Source organism: Schistocerca gregaria, chromosome 8, assembly GCF_023897955.1.
Source record: "Schistocerca gregaria isolate iqSchGreg1 chromosome 8, iqSchGreg1.2, whole genome shotgun sequence".
Taxonomy (NCBI): domain Eukaryota; kingdom Metazoa; phylum Arthropoda; class Insecta; order Orthoptera; family Acrididae; genus Schistocerca; species Schistocerca gregaria.
In genome coordinates, this window is record NC_064927.1 from 55,727,932 (window position 1) to 55,748,591 (window position 20,660).

The 20,660-nt window shown below is 45.4% G+C and overlaps 1 protein-coding gene across 1 annotated transcript in view; it reads left to right on the forward strand.

The window, feature by feature from the left end:
* The window catches only part of LOC126284651 (PI-PLC X domain-containing protein 1-like), a 365,603-nt gene that overhangs the window by 274,857 nt on the left and 70,086 nt on the right, over nucleotides 1-20,660 (forward strand). The window contains exon 3 of the mRNA XM_049983744.1: nucleotides 8,493-8,622. Coding sequence (XP_049839701.1) covers nucleotides 8,505-8,622 — 118 coding nt within the window. The 5' untranslated portion in view covers nucleotides 8,493-8,504. The remainder of the gene's footprint in view (nucleotides 1-8,492; nucleotides 8,623-20,660) is intronic.

Consider the following 20,660-nt stretch of genomic DNA (forward strand, 5'->3'; position numbering starts at 1 on the left):
GCTGATGAACCCGCTAGAGTCGTTTCCTCCTGAGCTGTCCGAGCAGCAGTGGCGCTTGTATCTGGCCGCGCACTACGTGGTTGATCGTCCAAAGATTCGTGGCTTCGAACTTTGTGATCATTTTCTTCACAATGACGTTTTTCACAGGACCTTTACCCGTTCAAATACCCTTCTCACTGCTGTAGGTTTGGCTAGTCGCAGTATCGGAATCTCCATTCTGAAAATAAAGCTTGACTAACAGTGAGTTTTCTGGAAAAGTCAACATGGAACGACTGTAGACGTATCTCACTACATCTCATTTTATAAACGATTCTCACGTGGCCTCGCTAACGTGCTGCTGCCCAGCGCTATCTGTTGGCCGGTTTCTGCGCCAGTTTTTGGTCTCAGTAAAACCCCTTATCATTTCATACATGTGCTCTGCCTGCTTTATTCCTTAAATTAGTGCTTTACGAAATGTTACCAGACCTCACATTGGCCCCATACTTCGCTATGAAAAGCCTGACAAGAGCTCTGTGTGTGAGCTTCCCCTGCAGCCACTGAGTTTCTTATAGTTGTAGCGGTTACTTACTTTACAAAGGTTTTTTTTCGGGTGGGGAGTACTGAACACTGTGCGCTGTCAGTAGGGGAGCAGTAACAGCCGAATGAATCAGTCAGTGGAGGTGAATGACTTTGAACGTGGATCCATCACTGGACTTCACCTGAGTAACATATCCGTCAAGAACATGTCAACCCTTCTAATGTTGCTGGTGTGACTGAAGTGGAAACGTGAAGTAACAACCAGAAATAATCCGAGACCACTCAGACCTCGTGTACTGACTTACCGTCGAGCATTGGGTGGGATGGTTGTAAAAAACGTACCATCCAACCTAGCACAGTGACTGCGTACGGGGTCAGGAAGAAGGGGCTGCAACGGTCGGGCAGCCCATCACAAGCAACACGTGTCTGCGGTCGGTTCTAAGCGACGCCACTGGACAGTGTATGACTGGAAAGAGTGACCTGAAGCGGTGAATCACGCTGTATCCTGTGGTGATTCGATGGAAGGATTTTTGTTCGGCGAGTGCCTGGAGAAGCTACCTGCCATCATGTGTAGTGCCAGCAGTGAAGTATGAGGGAGATGGCGTTGCGGTACGAGGCTGTTTTCCCTTGTTAGGTTGTGATCTCCTTGTCGCAGTTAGGAAAACATTAAAAACCGAAGTACATGAACAGATATCACAATTTTGTGTACTGCGTACAGTCGAGGAACAGTTGAGAGACGACCATTGTTTGCATCAGTTTATCGAAGCACCCTGTCATAAAGCAGAGTCAGTCAGGCGGTGTTTTCCGGACAATAACATCCCTGATGTGGACTGGCCCGCACAGAGTCGCGATCGGAACCCAGCTGAAAGCTCCTGTAATAGGTCAGATCGCCCAATTCGCTCCAGTCCCCAGCGTCGGACACCTGAGGAAGAATTGGCTGACAAATAGTTTTTGGAAATTTGTGGTAAGGTCTTATGGGACCAAACTGCTGAGGTCATCGGTCCCTAAGCTTACACACTATTTAATCTAACTTAAACTAACTTGGGCTAAGGACGACACACACACCTGTGCCCGATGGAGGACTCGAATCTGCGACAGGGGGAACCGCGTGGACCGTGACAAGACGTCTCAGATCGCGCGGAATGGGCTGACATTCCTCCACACAAATTCAGTACAGTCCGACTTCTCATGAAGGCAAAGTGCGGACCGGATATTAGTGTCCACCAATAGATGTCCGGACAGTTTTGATCAGATAGCGTATAACAATGTTTCACTCGCTAACCACGTGGCAAAGTACTCTCCTGTTTCCGTGCTATCACTTTCCAAAAACTCAATTCGATATCTTGCACCGTGTATGAAATACGATCGGTTATATGATTAATTCACACTCACTGCGTTTGAGAGTGCGGGTGGATGTTAGTGCGCTACATCCATTTTTCCGAAGCTGGAGATAAGTATGGATCTGCTACCTAAAGAAAAATTGCGTAATCTACACTTCATGCATAGCAATGTGTGCCAAACGTAGACGCGTAGCGTCTCGTATTTTTTGTTGAAAACTATCTGAGTTTTGTGTAACGGGATAGTTTGGAAATATCACAGGAACTGTCACCATTAATGAAAAGATAAGCTTTCATCATTTTAACCAACATGGTTGGACGTGTTAGCGATCTTACTTTAATTACTTATGAAGAAGCAGTCACTGAAGCTATCGTCTCGAGAACACGCAGGTGCTCAGCGCGTTGGCAGCTCCAGAAAATCGTTTAATCAATCTGAAGATGGCTTACTGTATGTGCCGAAACCGGTCATTTTATATAAATGGTATTTTGCGATCGTGACTGTTTCTTCATAAGTAAAAAAAGACAAGCTGTTCATCATGAGGTTGTAAGTTGGTTTCTTGGTTAATTTACGTCGGCCGTGCTCTTTCAAAGAACCATCCAGGCATTTGCCTGAAACGATTTAGATAAATCATGGAAATGGTAAAGCAGGATGGCCAGACGGGGGTTTGAACCGTCGTCCTCCCAAATGAGATTCCAGTGGGCTAACCACTGCGCCACTTCGCTCGGTGGGGTTATAAGTAGCGAAAGAATCGAAATATTTTACCGAATACTTTTTAAAGCATGAAATGCACTTAAATCCATCCGAGCAACTACTAGAAAACGTGTAATAACCACACACGTTTCTTTATTGATATAAAACATCGGCAATGATGATATTTTACATTCCATGTTCGCTTATGTCACAAAGTGTCATCTGCCTGAATATTTCCGAGATATTACGTCGTTTGGCTCAAATGGTTCTAATGGCTTTGAGTACTATGGGACTTAACATCTGAAGTCATCAGTTCCCTACTTAAACCTAACTAACCTAAGGACATCACACACGTCCATGCCCAAGGCAGGATTCGAACCTGCGACCGTAGCAGTCGTGCGCTTCCGGACTGAAGCGCCTAGAACCGCTCGGCCTCCGAGGCCGGCTCTAATGGCTCTGAGCACTATGGGACTTAACATCTATGGTCATCAGTCCCCTAGAATTTAGAACTAATTAAACCTAACTAGCCTAAGGACGTCACACAACACCCAGTCATCTCGAGGCAGAGAAACCCCGAGGCCGGTTTACTTCGTTTGGGACTGATGTTTTTCGCTTAGTCTCACGTAACAGCAGACTTATTTTCTTACGTAAAATACGACATAGTATATCCTCGTACCACTAGTATTTGCTTGCACACCGCTGGCCAGACAAACGCAGTTTCTTTAATATCGTCTGAGGAAGACTGCAGAGCAGTCCGCGTGCCGGGCGGACCAGCGTCCTCTACGTGCGAGAGCAGGCGACGCGTTTACAGCACCCCTCTACACCGGAGAGAATGCAGGCGAACGCGAACGAGTGCGCATTCGCCGACAATTCGCTATTGTTCGCCGCCACTAGCCTGCAACAGTAAACAAGCCTTTGCACTAGGGGGTACGCGAAACAACAGGATATGACGAGCGTAGCCTATGAACGCTGCTTTATGGCTTTCTACAACACTATACAGTTACTGCTACGAGGGACAACTCTGATACTCAGAGAGTATTAGTTTGCACTGCAAGTTCACTATATTTGACAAAGTTAGCAAACTGGAGTAGCAGAGGGGAGGAGGGGGGGGGGGTTAGGTGTCTGAATTTGTGCGGCAGCGTAAGACGCTTGGAGATACGAGTAATGTAATTGAAATGTAACTTCAGCTTTTCTTAACATCAGACCAGAACACTGTACATATGTCTGTTGCAATTTGCTGCTGACTTTTCATTACAACTGAAGATGGCCGCCGGTGTGGACGAGCGGTTCTAGGCGCTTCAGTCTGGAACCGCGCCACCGCTACGGTCGCAGGTTCGAATCCTGCCTCGGGCATGCATGTGTGTGATGTCCTTAGGTTAGTAAGGTTTAAGTTCTAGGGGACTGATGACCTTAGAAGTTAAGTCCCATAGTGCTCAGAGCCATTTGAACCATTTTGAACAACTGAAGAGGAAAATTAAAAGCAAAGGACTAATTAACGACGACCAACATAACCTTGAAGAAAGGCAAGCATTTACACTCGGGTTATTAGCAACGGGAGGCATTTAGAGTAACACCTCGTATATTGGATCACTTCTTAAATTGGACTAAGCAGGGAAGGTTGGGTAGAAATGTTGATGGAAGCCTCAAGAAGCTTGCACTCACATTTTTACTAGCAAGAAGTTGCACTACGTTGCGAGCGTGTGCTGTGCTGTTACTCGTATTTTTCTTTTAAGTGTCTGTCCCTACATCTAAGCTGACAGACGGGGTAGTCTTCAAGTTGAGTCAGCTGTGCCTACACTTTGTAAACACCAACGATATAATCCGCTACAGTGGTAAAAATTATTTATTTCTAAAAATGAGAGCACAACTCGTCTTCAGGACATATGTCCCACCTGCTCATCCATCTGCAAAATTATAAATTAGTAATAATGCCTGTCCACATAGTTAAGAGAATCAAAAATAAATAAAACCTACAGAAATTCTTAAAGAAAGAAACATGTACACAGCAATAAAATACAGTCTTTACTGGTTTCCTTAGATTACAATTAGTTGTTGCATTACTTTGTATATGTACCAATTAGTGACAGTTTGGGACTACTCTCTCTAAGCGTGCTATACGAATTCTACAGTGATATTGCAGGAATTACGTCAATATACTTTGGTTTGACCCCGTTGGTTGGTTTGCTGTGCATTCACGTGCAAATAGCGTAATATGTGATTGGTGCCTCGCTGGTACACGGGAGAAGTTAGTCGATGACAGTTTGTGGTTCCTTAGACGTTTTGTTGGCGGGTGAATTAATTCAAACTTTGGCCATCACTCGCTTACGTTACGGGTACATGTCCGTTCCCACCGGCATGACAGCTTTTCATTGTGTTTCGTGTGGGTCTGAAACACTGCTGAGTCCAAACTTTACTCAGCCTGTTACATTGTTGTCACACATGCCTGCAACAGCACAATATACATAACTTTTTTTACCGCTTTCTATCTTTCTGCGAATCCGTGAGTGGAAGACCCCTAGGCCCAGATCATTGTAAGTTTTGTAGTTAGTTTTTGGGATGTCGGACCTTTAATGCGAGTATATTATATATTTCAACCCATTTAGCAGTGGTTTCCGCCCTTTTAATTGGTACATTTCTCCTTTTATGTAGGTCCTCCTTTGCGAGAGGCTTTCTGGCAAGCCTAGGATTCAAGATACCCGACTTTAACATATTTTAACCTAAGTTATGCATCCTTTGCGGACTTACATTTTAATGAAAGCATAGGGTTTTTATCTAAGAATTTCCGTTGATTGTGTGTAGCTTTCATTATCTTAACCAAATGGACAGGTATCATTATTGATCTATAATTTTGCAGGTGCACCTGAAGATGGATTACATGTCCTGAAATCAGTTTGTGCTCTCCTTTTTAGAAATAACTAATTTTTACGACATTAGCGGATTTTATCATTGATTGTCCCACCAGCAGAAACAACCGAGCGAGGTGGCGCAGTGGTCAGCACACTGGACTCGCATTCGGGAGGACGACGGTTCAATCCCGTCTCCGGCCATCCTGATTTAGGTTTTCCGTGATTTCCATAAATCGTTTCAGTCAAATGCCGGGATGGTTCCTTTAAAAGGGCACGGCCGATTTCCTTCCCAATCCTTCCCTACCCCGAGCTTGAGCTCCGTCTCAAATGACCTCGTTGTCGACGGGACGTTAAACACTAACCACCACCACCAGCAGCAGAAACAATGTTAACAGTGGCTGTACTCTTTGTTATCCCCTCGTCCTTGGTGGAAGTAAAAATGGCGTGTTGTCCTGTTCTGGACCGGCAGTATTTTACTATACTGAACTGCGCTTCAGGGAAGGACGGGCGTCGTTAGCCGATGATGCACCGTCTGGAGCACCACACTGCATCACCAACGACATCGTCCAGCTGGTGGATTCCCTCATTACCCAGGACCGCCGAGTGACAGTGAAGGCCACATTCGCTGTGGTCGGATAGAGCGTCGTAAGTGTTCAGACATCATGAAGGAACGACCGCACATTCGCAAAGCGTGTGCCCAACTGGTGCCCCACAGTCTTCAACCACATCAGGAAGCATGTCGAATGGCTCACTGTCTTGCTCATCTGCAGCGCTATGATCACGAAGGAAATGCGTTCCTGGCACAAGTGGTGGCTGGAGATGAGTCATGGTGTCATCACTTTGAACCACAATCAAAACGACAAAGTCTCCAGTGGAAGCATCCAGGGTCACACCCACCACCAAAAAATGCCAAGGCCATGAGAGTGCAGGAAAAGGGTTAGGCTGAAGTTCTTCTTTGACCAAGATGGTACCCTTCTGAGTCACTTCCTGCAGCATGGGACAACAGTGAATGCCCAGCGTTACTCGCAAATCTTGACCACCCTTCGCCAAGCGATCAAATCAAAACGAACAGGAAATCTCACGCGTGGGGTGGGTGCAAAGCCTCATATGGCCATCACAGTCGCGGCATTCCTGCAGAAATTCAAATGGGAGGTTCTCGGTCACATACAGTCCGGACCTCTCTCCCTGTGATTTTTGGACCCCTTACAAAAGCTCTGAGGGGTAAACGATTCACCTCGGACGACGTCCAGCTGTATCTGCGGAACTGGTTAACATCGCAGCCCCGGGAATTTTATGAGGCAGCCATTCACCGCCTTGTGTCACTGTGGGACAAGTGTCTCATCAGCCAGGGTCAATACTTCTGGTCTGTGGCGTCTTGCCACGGTTCACACGGCTCCACCCTGTCGGAGGTTCGAGTCCTCCCTCGGGCATGGGCGTTTGTGTTGTCCTCAGCGTAAGTTAGTGTACGTCAGATTAAGTAGTGTGTAAGCCTAGGGACCGATGACCTCAGCTGTTTGGTCGCATAGGAACTTACCACAAATTTCCAAATGCTGCTTGCCTGTGCTAGTAGCGTTTATAGACCTATATCTCTAACGTCGATCAGTAGCAGAATTTTGGAACACGTATTATGTTCGAGTACAGTGACTTTTCTAGAGATTAGAAATCTAATCTTTAGGAATCAGCAAGGATTTTCGAATAAGACGATCGTGTGAAACCCAGCTCGCGCTAGTCGTCCACGAGACTCAGAGGGCCATAGAAACGGGTTCCCAGGTAGATGCCGTCTTTCTTGACTTCCGCAAGGCATTCGATACAGTTCCCCACAATCGTTTAATGAACAAAGTAAGAGCATATGGACTATCAGGCCAATTGTGTGATTGAATTGAAGAGTTCCTAGATAACAGAACGCAGCATGTCATTCTCAATGGAGAGAAGTCTTCCGAAGTAAGAGTGATTTCAGGGGAGTGTCGTAGGACCGTTGCTATTCACAGTATAAATGACCTTGTGGATAACATCGGAAGTTCACTGAGGCTTTTTGCGGATGATGCTGTGGTGGATCGAGAGGTTGTAACAATGGAAAATTGTAGTGTAATGCAGGAGCATCTGCAACCAATAGAGGCATGGTGAAGGGAATGGCAATTGAATCTCAATGTAGACAAGTGTAATGTGCTGCGAATACGTAGAAAGAAAGATCCCTTTTCATTTAGCTACAATATAGCAGGTCAGCAACTGGAAGCAGTTAATTCCATAAATTATCTGTGAGTAGGGATTAGGAGTGATTTAAAATGGAATGATCATATAAAGTTGATCGTCGGTAAAGCAGATGCCAGACTGAGAGTCATTGGAAGAATCCTACGGAAATGCAGTCCGAAAACAAAGGAAGTAGGTTACAGTGCGCTTGTTCGCCCACTGCTTGAATACTGCCCACCGGTATAGGATCCGTACCAGATAGGGTGGATAGAAGAGATACGCGCTTCGTTACAGGATCATTTAGTAATGGCGAAAGCGTTACGGAGATGATAGGTAAACTCCAGTGGAAGCCTGTGCAAGAGAAATGCTCAGTAGCTCGGTACGGGCTTTTGTCGAAGTTTCGAGAACATACCTTCACCGAGGAGTCAAGCAATATATTGCTCCCTCCTATGAATATCTCGCGAAGAGACCGTGAGGATAAAATAAGAAAGATTGGAGTCCAGACAGAGGCATGCCGACAATCTTTCTTTCCACGAACAATACGAGACTGGAATAGAAGGGAGAACCGATAGAGGTACTCAAAGTACCCTCCACCACACACCGTCAGGTGGCTTGCGGTGTATGGATGTAGCTGTAGATGTTCCAGGCAGAATATTATCGTGCGCCGATGGGTGTTCGCTTCGGTGTGAAGGGGTCTCAACCGCTCTAGGCCGCGCAGCGGGTCTACGAGCTTCCTCTGTGTTCGTAGTGGGGAACAATCGGTGCGCCGCAGCACGTTGTCCACACCTGGGCGCGAATCGCGGTTGCAGAGGTCGCGCCTATCTTATCGCTCGCCGACTGCTTTCAGCTGAACGCGCCGCGCCGGCCTTGCTGCGCGCCGACGGACTCCAGAGAAGGCTGCCTTTGTTCCAGCAGCCAGCGACCACGATGCGCGCCGACGTTAAGCCGCTGCCTCTGCTGCTGCTGCCGCCGCTGCTGCTGCTGCTGGCGACGTGGGCGCCCCTAGCGGCTGCTAGGAGCACCTCGCTCCGAGACACGTCGGCTGGTGAGAGCTCTACTGACCACTACTTTCCAGACATTTACTTATTTTTCACTGTCGTGTTATCTTTTAGAGGACCACGTGCCACTTTCAGTTCTTCATGTGCTCACCGGACTAAATAAAAGGGGATTTATTCAGGATTACAGCACGCCGCATTATCAGCCACTCTTTTGGCTACAAAACCCCATTTTTCAAGATAATCTCAGTTTATTTCAGCAGCCTTAGGCCACGTTACTGGGAGGGCCTGTATACCAGCACGGTAGCGCTCTAATGGTCGACGTTGGCACCATCGTCTTGATGAGACAATAGCTTACCCATCATCCGCATACTGCTTCCAGCAGAGTGCAACCTTCATTGGGTCAGTCAGATGGGAGTCGGAAAGTGCGAGATACGGGCTGTACGGGTGATGAGCGGGAACAGTCCAATGAAGTTTTGTGAGCTCCTCTCAGGTGCGTATACTTGTGTGAAAGTCCTCGCGTTGTCACAGAAAAGGAGATGTTCCTTTGCATTTTTGTGGTGGCGAAAGCGCTGAAGTCGTTTCTTCAGTTTCCTGACGGTAGCACAGTGCACTTCACAGTTGATCGTTGCACCATGAGGGAGGACACCAAACACAAGAACCTCGTCAGAGTCCAGAAGACCATCGCCATGACTGGCGCTGCTTTGAACTTTTTCTTCGGAGGGGAGATTGCGTGGCGTCACTACAGGGATTGCGGTTCGAAGACATGAACCCATGTTCCGTCAACTGGACGGTGTTCGACTAAAAACTGTTACGATCAGCCTCGTAACGTGTCAGCATTTCCGCTCAGATGGCCGTTCGTTGCTCTTTATGGTCTTCTGTTAGGTGGTCAGGAAGCCAGCGAGCGCACCAACTGGTGCACAAGTGAGTCACCATTCCCAACAGAGACGTCCAGTGCAGCGAGGTGTTTAATTTGATCCGTCGATCTTCTCGAGTGAGAGTGTCCGCACGTTCCAACATTGCAGGAGTCAAAGCTGAGTGCGGCACGCCCGAGATCGGACGGGTTTGCGCGACCTCGTTGCGATCATGAACGACGACTCACCGTACTTTTGTCGACTGCCAGATCTCCGTTGACATGCTGCAAGTCCATGAATATCTGCGACGCTCTGCTTTTCCGCCAAAAGAAACTCAGTTTCAGCTCTCTGCTTGGAATGCACCTCCGTTACAGACGCCGTTTTGAGTGTTACGTATTGCGCCGCCACGTATCGGAACATGACGAAACTATAGCATCTAAAGCGGGAATATTCCGCAACGTCCCACAACAAATTCTGCATTTTTTCAACGGAAATCGGCCAGAAAAGAAATGTATTACTTACTGAATGCCACTGTTAGTAGTCACCCCCACAAAAGAATACAAGGGATGTTTTGGACTGTGGGCTGCGGATGGCTTAGGTCTGTTGCTGGAGGGTCGTGAGACACTCAACCGCTGACCTGTCCAGGCCGTGGAGTGGTGTGTGTTTGCTAGTCTGACTTATGGATTCAGCGTGTGGGAATTTGCTCCTCACTGAAAAATACATGCAGATACAGTAGTACTACTAAGCGAGCAAAGTGAAAGGGAACGCTAAATCATGGAAACATGTCTTGAAAGAAGATTGGGATTGGAACAGTTCCTGTATTGAAACATTAACAAAACACAATCAGTTGCACAAACTTACAAAAATGTCAATGAACAAAGGAATCTCGCTCCAGCTGGTACACCAGTACACACCAAGAATGCCTACGGTCCATCGGAAAGATCAGTTAACACAGTCTCGTTAGGTAACATGAAGTGACACCGTTAATATTCTTGCTGTATAGCAAAGGTGCCTAATGTAATATAAGGATTTAAGAACTATGCAATGCGCAAATAACTGGATTTACACTGGTAAACCAACAAAAATGAACAATGTAGAAATATATATAGTTTACGAATTGAGAATGTAGTGACCAACCTAGAACAATAACCAAAATGATAGCACGTTTAATAATGCACTTGTGTTCTATGGGCGAACTAATGTAACAACGTTAGGATTTCGGATCACATTCCACTCGCTGTATTGTAACGGATGCTCCAGCGGATATTTGAACATCAGAAATGAAACAGTCCTGAATAATTCGTGCCCCGAAGTAACGTGTCAGTGCTATGCGAACGAGTTCCCCATTGTTGTTGTTGTTGTCTTCAGTCCTAAGACTGGTTTGATGCAGCTCTCCATGCTACTCTATCCTGTGCAAGCTGCTTCATCTCCCAGTACCTACTGCAACCTACATCCTTCTGAATCTGCTTAGTGTACTCATCTCTCGGTCTCCCTCTACGATTTTTACCCTCCACACTGCCCTCCAATGCTAAATTTGTGATCCCTTGATGCCTCAAAACATGTCCTACCAACCGATCCCTTCTTCTAGTCAAGTTGTGCCATAAACGTCTCTTCTCCCCAATCCTATTCAATACCTCCTCATTAGTTACGTGATCTATCCACCTTATCTTCAGTATTCTTCTGTAGCACCACATTTCGAAAGCTTCTATTCTCTTCTTGTCCAAACTAGTTATCGTCCATGTTTCACTTCCATACATGGCTACACTCCAAACAAATACTTTCAGAAACGACTTCCTGATACATAAATCTATAATAGGCGTCCAGAAAAGCTTGCAATACTGTTCGCTTAGCAGGCACGCGAAAGCAGCTCACCTTGAACGACTCCACATATCACGCGCCTATTTCGCGGCACTACTGCAAGCCGTGAAGTTCTGATAAAATAATAACCTGAACATGTTAGAGACATTTCATCACGTCACTCCTCATGTGGACAGCTCGGCATCGGTGCAGAAAAATGGTTTAAATAGCTTAACATCTGAGGTCGCCAGTCCTCTAGACTTAGAACTACTTCAACCTAACTAACCTAAGGAGGTCACACACATCCAAACGCGAGGCAGGATTCGGGATTCGAACCTGCGACCGTAGCAGCCGCGTGGTTCCGGACTGAAGCGCCTAGAACTGCTCGGCCACCGCGGCCAGCCTCGGGGCAGAAACTGTCAGTGAATGTAAATGCTTCCTGCAACATGCATTTCGAGTTAAACTCAGGCGCTGCGGCAAAGAGGCGCGTGTGGGAAAAAATCTCTTGTCCTGGGATGATTTCAGCTCGCGACGACGTTTTTGCCGGCTGACGCGTCGTCTGCTACAGTAGTGGAAATCACCATAAAGGCATGAATATCTGCAGGAAAATTAACATTGTCGGTTGGAATAGTTGTGCACAGTGGGTAAATGAAATGTCGTGTGACGAGGGCCTCCCGTCGGGTAGACCGCTCGCCTGGTGCAAGTATTTCGATTTGACACCACTTCGGCAACTTGCGCGTCGATGGGCATGAAATGATGATGGTTAAGGACAACACAACACCCAGTCTCTGAGCGGAGAAAAATCTCATGACCCAGCCGGGAATCGAACCCGGGCCCTTAGGATTGACAGCGTGGCTCGCTGACCACTCAGCCACCAGCTACAGTATATAACAAAACGCCAACGATTCAGGTGGTAGTCGGTGTAAAGGCAGTCGCCTGTCTGTGGTGTGTGTATTTGTGTGTGTGTGTGTGGCTTTCCTGCAGGTGGCAAACAGACACCACCAGTGCCAGTGTGGTCTGTGTACATAAACCACGACTGTGACATTGCCGCGCGGAAAACAGTTAGAATGTGACGAAAAAGAAAAATCGGCGTGCAAAAGGAAATGAGACTCTCCAACCGTCAAATAGCCAAGAAGTTGAAACTTTCAAGTACAGTGATTTATAATTTTGTTAAACAGGACGCATGGTATGGACAGAACGGAAAATATGGACAGCATAGAAAATTATATGAGGCATATAAAGGGTTACTTTCGTGCAAAGCAAAGGCCAGAAACCTCTGTTCTTGACAATTTGCTGCTGATTCGTAGGTGCCGGTAACTGCCAGATGTGTACGACAAATTTTGTCACATGACAAACATCTTGCATCCAAGAAACGAAGGCAGGAACCAGCTCTAAGACGCACACATACAGGCTAGATTGAAGTTTGTTGAAAAACATATGCCATGGACTTGAGAATAGGTTTAAGTGATAAGAAGATGTTTAATTTAGATAGACCGGATCGACTTCAGTATGATAGGCACGATCTGAGAAAAGAGCAGCATGGAAGAATGATGAGCTATTTTGGTGGTGGACGGGTTGGGCAACCTTTTGGAGTAAAGGCAAATCATGCAGTAGTTGGGTGAACACCAGAATGAACTCTAATATGTATACTGACATGCTAGAGACAGAGTGGATAAGAATTTATGAGTACCTAAGGGACAAGAGTCTTATGTTTAAACAGGGTAATACGTTTGTGCATGTTGCTGCTACAACAAAAAAGTTGTTTGAAGATAAAGTTATGGGTGTCTCACCCTCATCTGCACGTAGGCTAGATATGTACCCCTTGGAAAACCTTTGGGGAAGGCGTGTTTATCGCAGTGGTAGCTACTTTGCAGGCAGAATGTGAAGTGGAAAGCGGGATACGACAAGAGCTAGCGGCAATGTCACTGTAAGAACTGCAAAGCCTAACAGAATCAGCGCAGAAGAGAATTTTTGAGGTAATTAGGGAGAACAGAGGTTGGAAAAAGTATTAACGACGCAACAACATAATAGAACGTGAGTGCCGTTATATCAGATTCCATCCAGGAAATGTATACTCATTTTTGTATTTCTGGCTTTATGAGCAAATTATTTAATTCCGTCATGAGTGTTCGTGTCTTATATCTATCTACTACTTTCATAATTAATACGCTACATGTATGCTGCATACATTGTACATTATTTTAATAGGAATTCTGAATTTATTCTAGTTTCCACTACCGTATAATCGCCTGCTAGGGAAGACGGGTGGCGGGTACGAACGCATAGCAGTGCATCGCCACAAGCGCAGTAGACTGGTCGGCGGAGAAACGACAGAATCACAAAAAGGACCTATCGTGTTTCAGTGTGTCCGTGAACACACACCCTGAACGGAGCCGCCTGATCTGTTGGTTTACCACTGCAGACTGTCCAACACATGCTGAATGCTGTACAACCTACACCCGTGTAACACGGTGAAAGACCGGTGCTCGTAGAAACATAGTAACAAGAGAAGAACTGAAGGCAAGTATCACGCCTCGTCCATGATAGTGGGTTCCGAACGCACTAGCATTTATCGCTGTCGCTTCAACAAGACCATAATCGGTTTTTGTTTTTCTACGTTTCTTCTTTATACCTTATTTTGGTACGTGAAGTTCAGAACTCACATATCAAACTACAGAAAAAAGTCTCCCGTAAATGATCTGGTAGACACGGTGAGCAGAAATTTGCGGTGTTTCCTGATGAAGCTATGGCATCTGGTAAGATGTGGAAGACGAGTGATTGCAGGCTGTTACATGTGCTGGTCCAGTACAACACTCGTGGCTGCCGCATCGCGGTCGCGAAGTGGAGCCGAGGCCGCGTCAGATAAGTTTTACAGTCTGACGAAAATTTATGGATTTGCAGTTTTAGCTTGACGATGTCCACTATGGACAAACGGTATATACTGTTATTCTGAATAAGGTTGAGTTATCCCGACTGAAACCTAGGTAAATTCTAGGTAAACAGTCCAACTGAGGCTTTCCATTATTAAAATTAAAATTAATAATTATACAGTTGCTGACAGAGACGCGAAATGTTGAAGATATTTAGGTTAATGATGTCGCATTGGCGCCATATTTCGCCATAATTCTGCCCACTGCCATCGTGATCGTGTCACACGATGAAGAGATCTCCATACAACCTCTTACCCACATTTCACTCCTTTTTCTGACGCCTCTGCGATGTCTGTGAAAACCGCAACGCCGAGCGCTGACTACACGCGGTTACGTGAGCGGTCGAGATAAATATTTCAGACACACTACCGCTCAGAATCGGCATGAAAAGGTCGCAGGGGGTGGTATAAAGGACATCAATGAAATCACCACTTTTCCTGAGGCATCTGCGACGCCCTCCTGCTAAGCTCTCAGGACAGGATAGGTACTTAAAGTTGTGGAAAAGGGCCAAAATAAGCGTCTGTCGAACAAACAACCTTTTATTTGATCAAACATTACAAGAGCCAAGAAAAATTTGAAAAGAAACGCAGATTTAATTTTGCAACTTAATTAGCGGCTGAATGCGCCGTACAATCTCATGTCTTAAGGGCAAGATCACTTTAATTTAAAAACGGATGAAAGCCAATAATTTAAACCTCAATCAAAATGAGAAATTTCAAAGGCTAAGCTTTTTAAAACAGTCCCTTAATTATGCTGAAGGCCCAAAGAATCTGACACTATAAGAGCAACAACTTAAATTCAAAATCGGGTGAAGACCCAACACTTAATTTTAAAAATGCCAAATTCTTTGCGTAAAAGAGTTCTTAAATTAGGCTGAAGGCCCAAACCATCTGACGCGTTAAGGGCAAAACAACCTTAACCTAAATATCGGCTAGAAGCCATACGAGTACAAACAACAAGAAAAGGCAGTACACCGAAGGGCGCTCAGAAGTTCCGAGGGTCGGCCTGGAATACAAACACTAACGCTCGCTTAGGTCAGACAGGCGCCGGCCGCTGTGGCCGAGCTGTTCTAGGCGCTTCAGTCCCGAACCGCGCAACTGCTCCGGTTGCAGGTCCGAATCCTGCCTCGGGAATGGATGTGTGTGATGTCCTTAGGTTAGTTAGGTTTAAGTAGTTCTAACTTCTCGGGAACTGATGACCTCATATGTTAAGTCCCATGGTGCTCAGAGCCATTTGAACCATTCTGTGGGACAGGCAGTCGGCCGAACCATTGTCGATCCGACGACAGCCCAACTGACGGACAGTCAACGGACCCACCGACAAGATAACCTCCGCTTCACCCGATCACCCGACCATCACACAGGGAGTTCAATGGTACAGCGTAGAAAGTATTGGCGCGCACAACCAATCATACATTGAGCTGTCAAACTATGAGGAAAATACACTGCCTGAAATTTACGTCAACGGCCAGGGCAGGTAACCGGAACGTTAACGGCCACAAGGAAGAAGATTCCGCTGGTGCGCTTCAATTCAAACAACCAATTACAGTTGAACTCCACCGGGGGGCGGCTAAAATTTGCCAACTTGAAAACACACTTACAGACGACAACGAACTCCACAGACATAATGTGAACAGCCGTGACTTGCTGGTAGATTAAGTCAAAACTGAACTTTCACGTCCAGGATCGGTGAGTCACGGACCTCGTAGCAGTGGGAACAGCACTACACACTCGGACACAGCATAGAGGCCGCCACCGGGCTCGGCCAAACGACGCCCCGCGGAGACTTTCTCGCTGCTCCACGCCAACCGAGCAACTGCCCGCACACAGCCCAGCCGAAAACTGTAAGCGCCAGGCCAAACATAGTCCAAGGTGCGAATATCGATGAACACCGCTACTGCCACCCGCGGAGAGAGAGCATAAGAGCAAAATCGCGATAACCGCGGGAGACAAAACCCAGAATAGCAACCAAGGTTTAATAGCATGAGCCAGCCACGGCTCAGCACCGGTCCCCACACACTCAGCAACCGAAAACGACTGTTTGCAGTGCGACGAGCAACAGAAAGACGTTCTGCGTTCCCACTCTTCTCTAAGAAGACTGTAGCGTATCTGTCCCTTGCGTGTAGCCGTGGAGGATCTCTTGCATTCTCAACGTTGACGGCTCTGCATCATGTGCTATGGCGCGTGTTGTTGGCTGCGATAACGTGTAATGCCGTGTGCTGCTGCTTGCCTTCTACCTATGGAATATTTTTAAACTGTGAATGCTTCCCCACAAAATTTCTTCGAATAGATTGAGCTATTTACTGTATCGGAATATCCCACAAGAAAAGCTCCAGGATTTTACTAAATTTGCACACAATATTCTGTTGCGTTTTGGTGTTTGTTCGTGTTCCATAAGTGAGGGCTTTGGAAATGTTTTTTTACTCAAGTGGCAATAAAATACTTTCCCACTCATCTACATCATCTGTCTTTTAACACTGTTCTAATTTATGTTTCCGCTTGCTTTACTCTCTCTATAGTGCGTAAACGAAGAGAGAGCCCATCTTCCCGGAGACGACGATGATTGAATTATTCCCTAACTGCGCGGACCATATTTTGAAGAAGTTTAGAGTTTCAACGAAATGTACGTGCTGTGTTACTCGCGCGGGACCACTGCACTGCTGTACGAGGCTGCGCCTGACGTGGCTGCAGCCCGCCATACAGAATTGTCGGCCCGGTTGCTAAACAGCCAGGTGATGTCACTGTCTCAACGCCTAGATAGTAACTCCATACCGGCACTCGTGTAGAGGCGCGTTCACACTAGGCCAACGAAATCCAAAGAACGACAGACACAGGAATCGGCCGAACATTGATCGCCAATGCCTTGTCGTTCGGCTTCTCATTCTCACCAGGCACAGGGCTTGGGGCCAAAGGATTCCGCCATGTGGAATCACGAATGGCTCTCACAGCTTGCCGACGTTGCTCACCTTTTGTTACTGTTCTAAAATAGCGTTCTAATTACAATTTCATCGGCTGATATTATGTGGGAGAAAACAGATTTAGGAGTCTTCAGATATGTAGCATTTATGTTACTGCAAGAAGCTGATCATCATAAAAAGGAGACCTCTGTTTTAAAAAGGAGGAAGCAGTGTGGTGGGACAAAATAAATCTCTGATCTTAAAGCAGAATTAGAATACTGGTTCTTTCATAATTGTTTTCCTAATGAAAGCTACAGATTTACTATTGAACTGTGTAGCCCCTAAAGTTTCCAAAGACGATACCTTTTCAGGGGAGCTGTACCTGCAGCAGAAACTTAATTTTCACACCTTGTTCTATTTGTTTCATTTGTCTATCACGGTGAAAAGACAATAAAGATTCAATTTTCTTTTTCATATTGGGCATATCACTACCTAATGGCGGAGTTATTTCCCTCCAAGTGTCTAAACATTTCAGTTTATTTTTATAATCGCAGATCCTATGGGCTCATATACATCCTTCTCACAATAAAACTCTTATCAACTTTGATGCTCTCTCCATATTACTCTCCATAGTCCAGTATTTTTTTAGAAATAAATACATACTCTTAGCGAGAACAGGCATTGTGTGCAGGGGAAATAGCGACAGTTGAAATTAAGTTTTTCAAAACAGCCACAAGTCGCACTTAGTATGTTTTATGACCAGTTTCGCTTTTTAATTTAAGAGCCAACTACTGTATTTTAAAGAGCTAATTCCGGAGTTTGTGCTAACGCTCCTGAGAAATTGAAGACCAAAACCTGTCAATGAAATACACTAAGTGAGACTGGTGCCTCTCTTGAAAAACTTAAATAGCCACCCATTCTAGACACACAGCAAATCTCTACTGAGCCAACGAACACTAGCAAACGAACACTAGCGGAGGGATCCCAAGGCCAACCAACTCCCAACGCTTTGTTGCAACTGCCAGCAGACCGAACCACAACAGAGGTCATTCGCTTCATTGCAGCCCATTTGCCGCCGGTTGGCCTATTGTGTTCGCATCTTAACGGAGCACAGCCTGCAGTATTAAAAACCGTCAGTTATACAGCGCTGGTAACTTCATTTGTGTATTCTCTCCATGTTTCTAAATATCCGCCCACAGCTGGCTATCGAAGTAGTTCGGAGGCATCCTATTTCCTATGACAGATCAAGAAGTTCGGGAATACTTGGCATCCTGTTGCGGTTTTAATCTTGCCCCAAGACTTTGTACGTATATACCATAAACTCCCTTCAATAAAACTCACTAAACTCAGAGAAATATTTACGGGAGAAAAGCTTTTGTCAATGTTTACTCGACTACACATTCTCAAACACTGAAAGTAGTAAGGATAAAATACAGGGAGCGAAACGTTATCAATTACTTGTACAAAAACGAAACTACAAACATAAGACTTGAAGAACATACGGGGGTAGTTTGATAAGTCTGTTAAATTTCCGTGAAGGAACGTAACATTTTTGTTCCACCATCATGGTGTATGGTAAGCTCGTTTATTCCGAGGATCACGTACAGCTTACAGTGCATTCTTGACTGTCGCCCTAATCGGTCAATGTGTCGACTGCGATTGGAAATGTAGAAAACCGAGTTCCGTGTTGTTATCAAATGTTTTAATTTGAAGGGATGCACCGCCGTACAAAATGAAACGGGCTTGGATGAAGCTCACATGGACACTGAACCATCAATGGACCGTTTACTTCTGGACTAATGAATTTAAACGTGTTCGGACAAGCACCAAAGACGAAGCGCGCTGCTGCCGTCCAATTAAGATCACCAGAAAGGAACCTCTTGTGTAAGTGCATGATATGGTAATGCAAGACCTCCGAATAAAAAATCGTGAGATTGCTGGTACTTTAAGCATCTCAACTGAGCGAGTGCATAATACCCCGCACGAGATTTGCCTTTGAAGAAGCTGTGTGTGAAGTGGGTACCACGGTTGCTCACAGTCGACCAAGTTGCTCACAGTCGACCAGAAACGCATCGGGAATAACATTTTATCACAACTTCTGGCGATGTTTAACCACATCGAGCAAGATTTTTCGTGCTGATTTGTGACTCTGATGAAATCTGGATCCATCATTACACACCAGAGGTAAAATGGCACTCAAAACAGGATGGTGAAAGACATCGAAGAAGGCAAAGAGCACTTTTTTCAGTTGGTAAGATAATCTCTATAATTCAGAAAGAGTAAAGCTTATAGATTACTTGGAAAAAGGCATAAACATAATTGGAACCTATTACGCTGCATTGTTGTATCGTTTGAAACTTGCGCTGGCTGAAAAAAAAACCATGGTTGGCAAGCAAGAAAGTGTTGTTTCAATAATGCACCATCCCACACACCAGCGATAACAATGGCGAAAGCGCATGAAATGGGCTCTGAAATGGTTCCTCATGTATCTTGTTCACCAGACCTGGAACGCAAGTGGCTTCTTCCTGTTCGCTAACTTCAAACTTTGGCTTGCAGCGAAGAAATTTTTATCAAATGAGAAAGTGATAGTTACAGTCAACGAAAATATGACAGAACCTATTTTTCCAATGGCAGAAAAAGTTGGAGAACCACTGGACGAGGCGTATATCCCTCAAAGAACACCATCGAGAAGGAAAGTAACTTGTTAACGAAAGAAACATTTTTTCATACTTTTTCACGAGACTTACCATACCTGAGAGGAAAAGTTCTGCGTCGTTCTCTTCATTACAGCATAGACGTTTTTCGTCGCGGCGAGACCTTTTTACGAAATTTCAGTCACCAACTTTCTCTTCCGAATGCGAAAATATTTTGTTGAGCCCAACCTACATAGGTAGGAATGATCATCAAAATAAAATAAGAGAAATCAGAGCTCGAACAGAAAGGTTTAGGTGTTCGTTTTTCCCGCTCGCTGTTCGGGAGTGGAATAGTAGAGAGATAGTATGATTGTGGTTCGATGAACCCTCTGCCAAGCACTTAAATGTGAATTGCAGAGTAGTCATGTAGATGTAGATGTAGATGTAGATCAGGGGATGGACGAACGAGGTCAATCGAGAGAAATCGTTTGTGCGATACATGCCTACTTGGAGACTGAAAAACTTAACTCCGGCCCGCTGCTCTCCTTTAACAATGTAATCGATAGATATGGTGCAGCTCTGAACAAAAATATTTTTGAGAAGATTGGCAAGGAAATATTCGAGAAGTAAAGGAAAGCTCGAAAAACATCGTAGCTTGAAACACTTGGGGAAAAAACGTTCTATGGATTAGGGGATTACCGCTACAGCTTCATCTGCCAACGATGCGGTTCATTGTCATGTTTATGATTATTATCACAGAAAGTAAACACCAACATTCAGTAAATTATTGGTCCCCCTTAACGAATCAGATCTTTTCGAAGGCAGTCTGATGTCGTTAAATAAGTACAGTCACAGTTACGATAATGCTTCAAGCATCTGCCATAGCGACGAAAGTGGTGTCATTGGAGTTTTTGCATTACCACAATAGGAATTATGTTTGAAGTACGTACTTTATAGTGGCAGGTACGAACATAACAG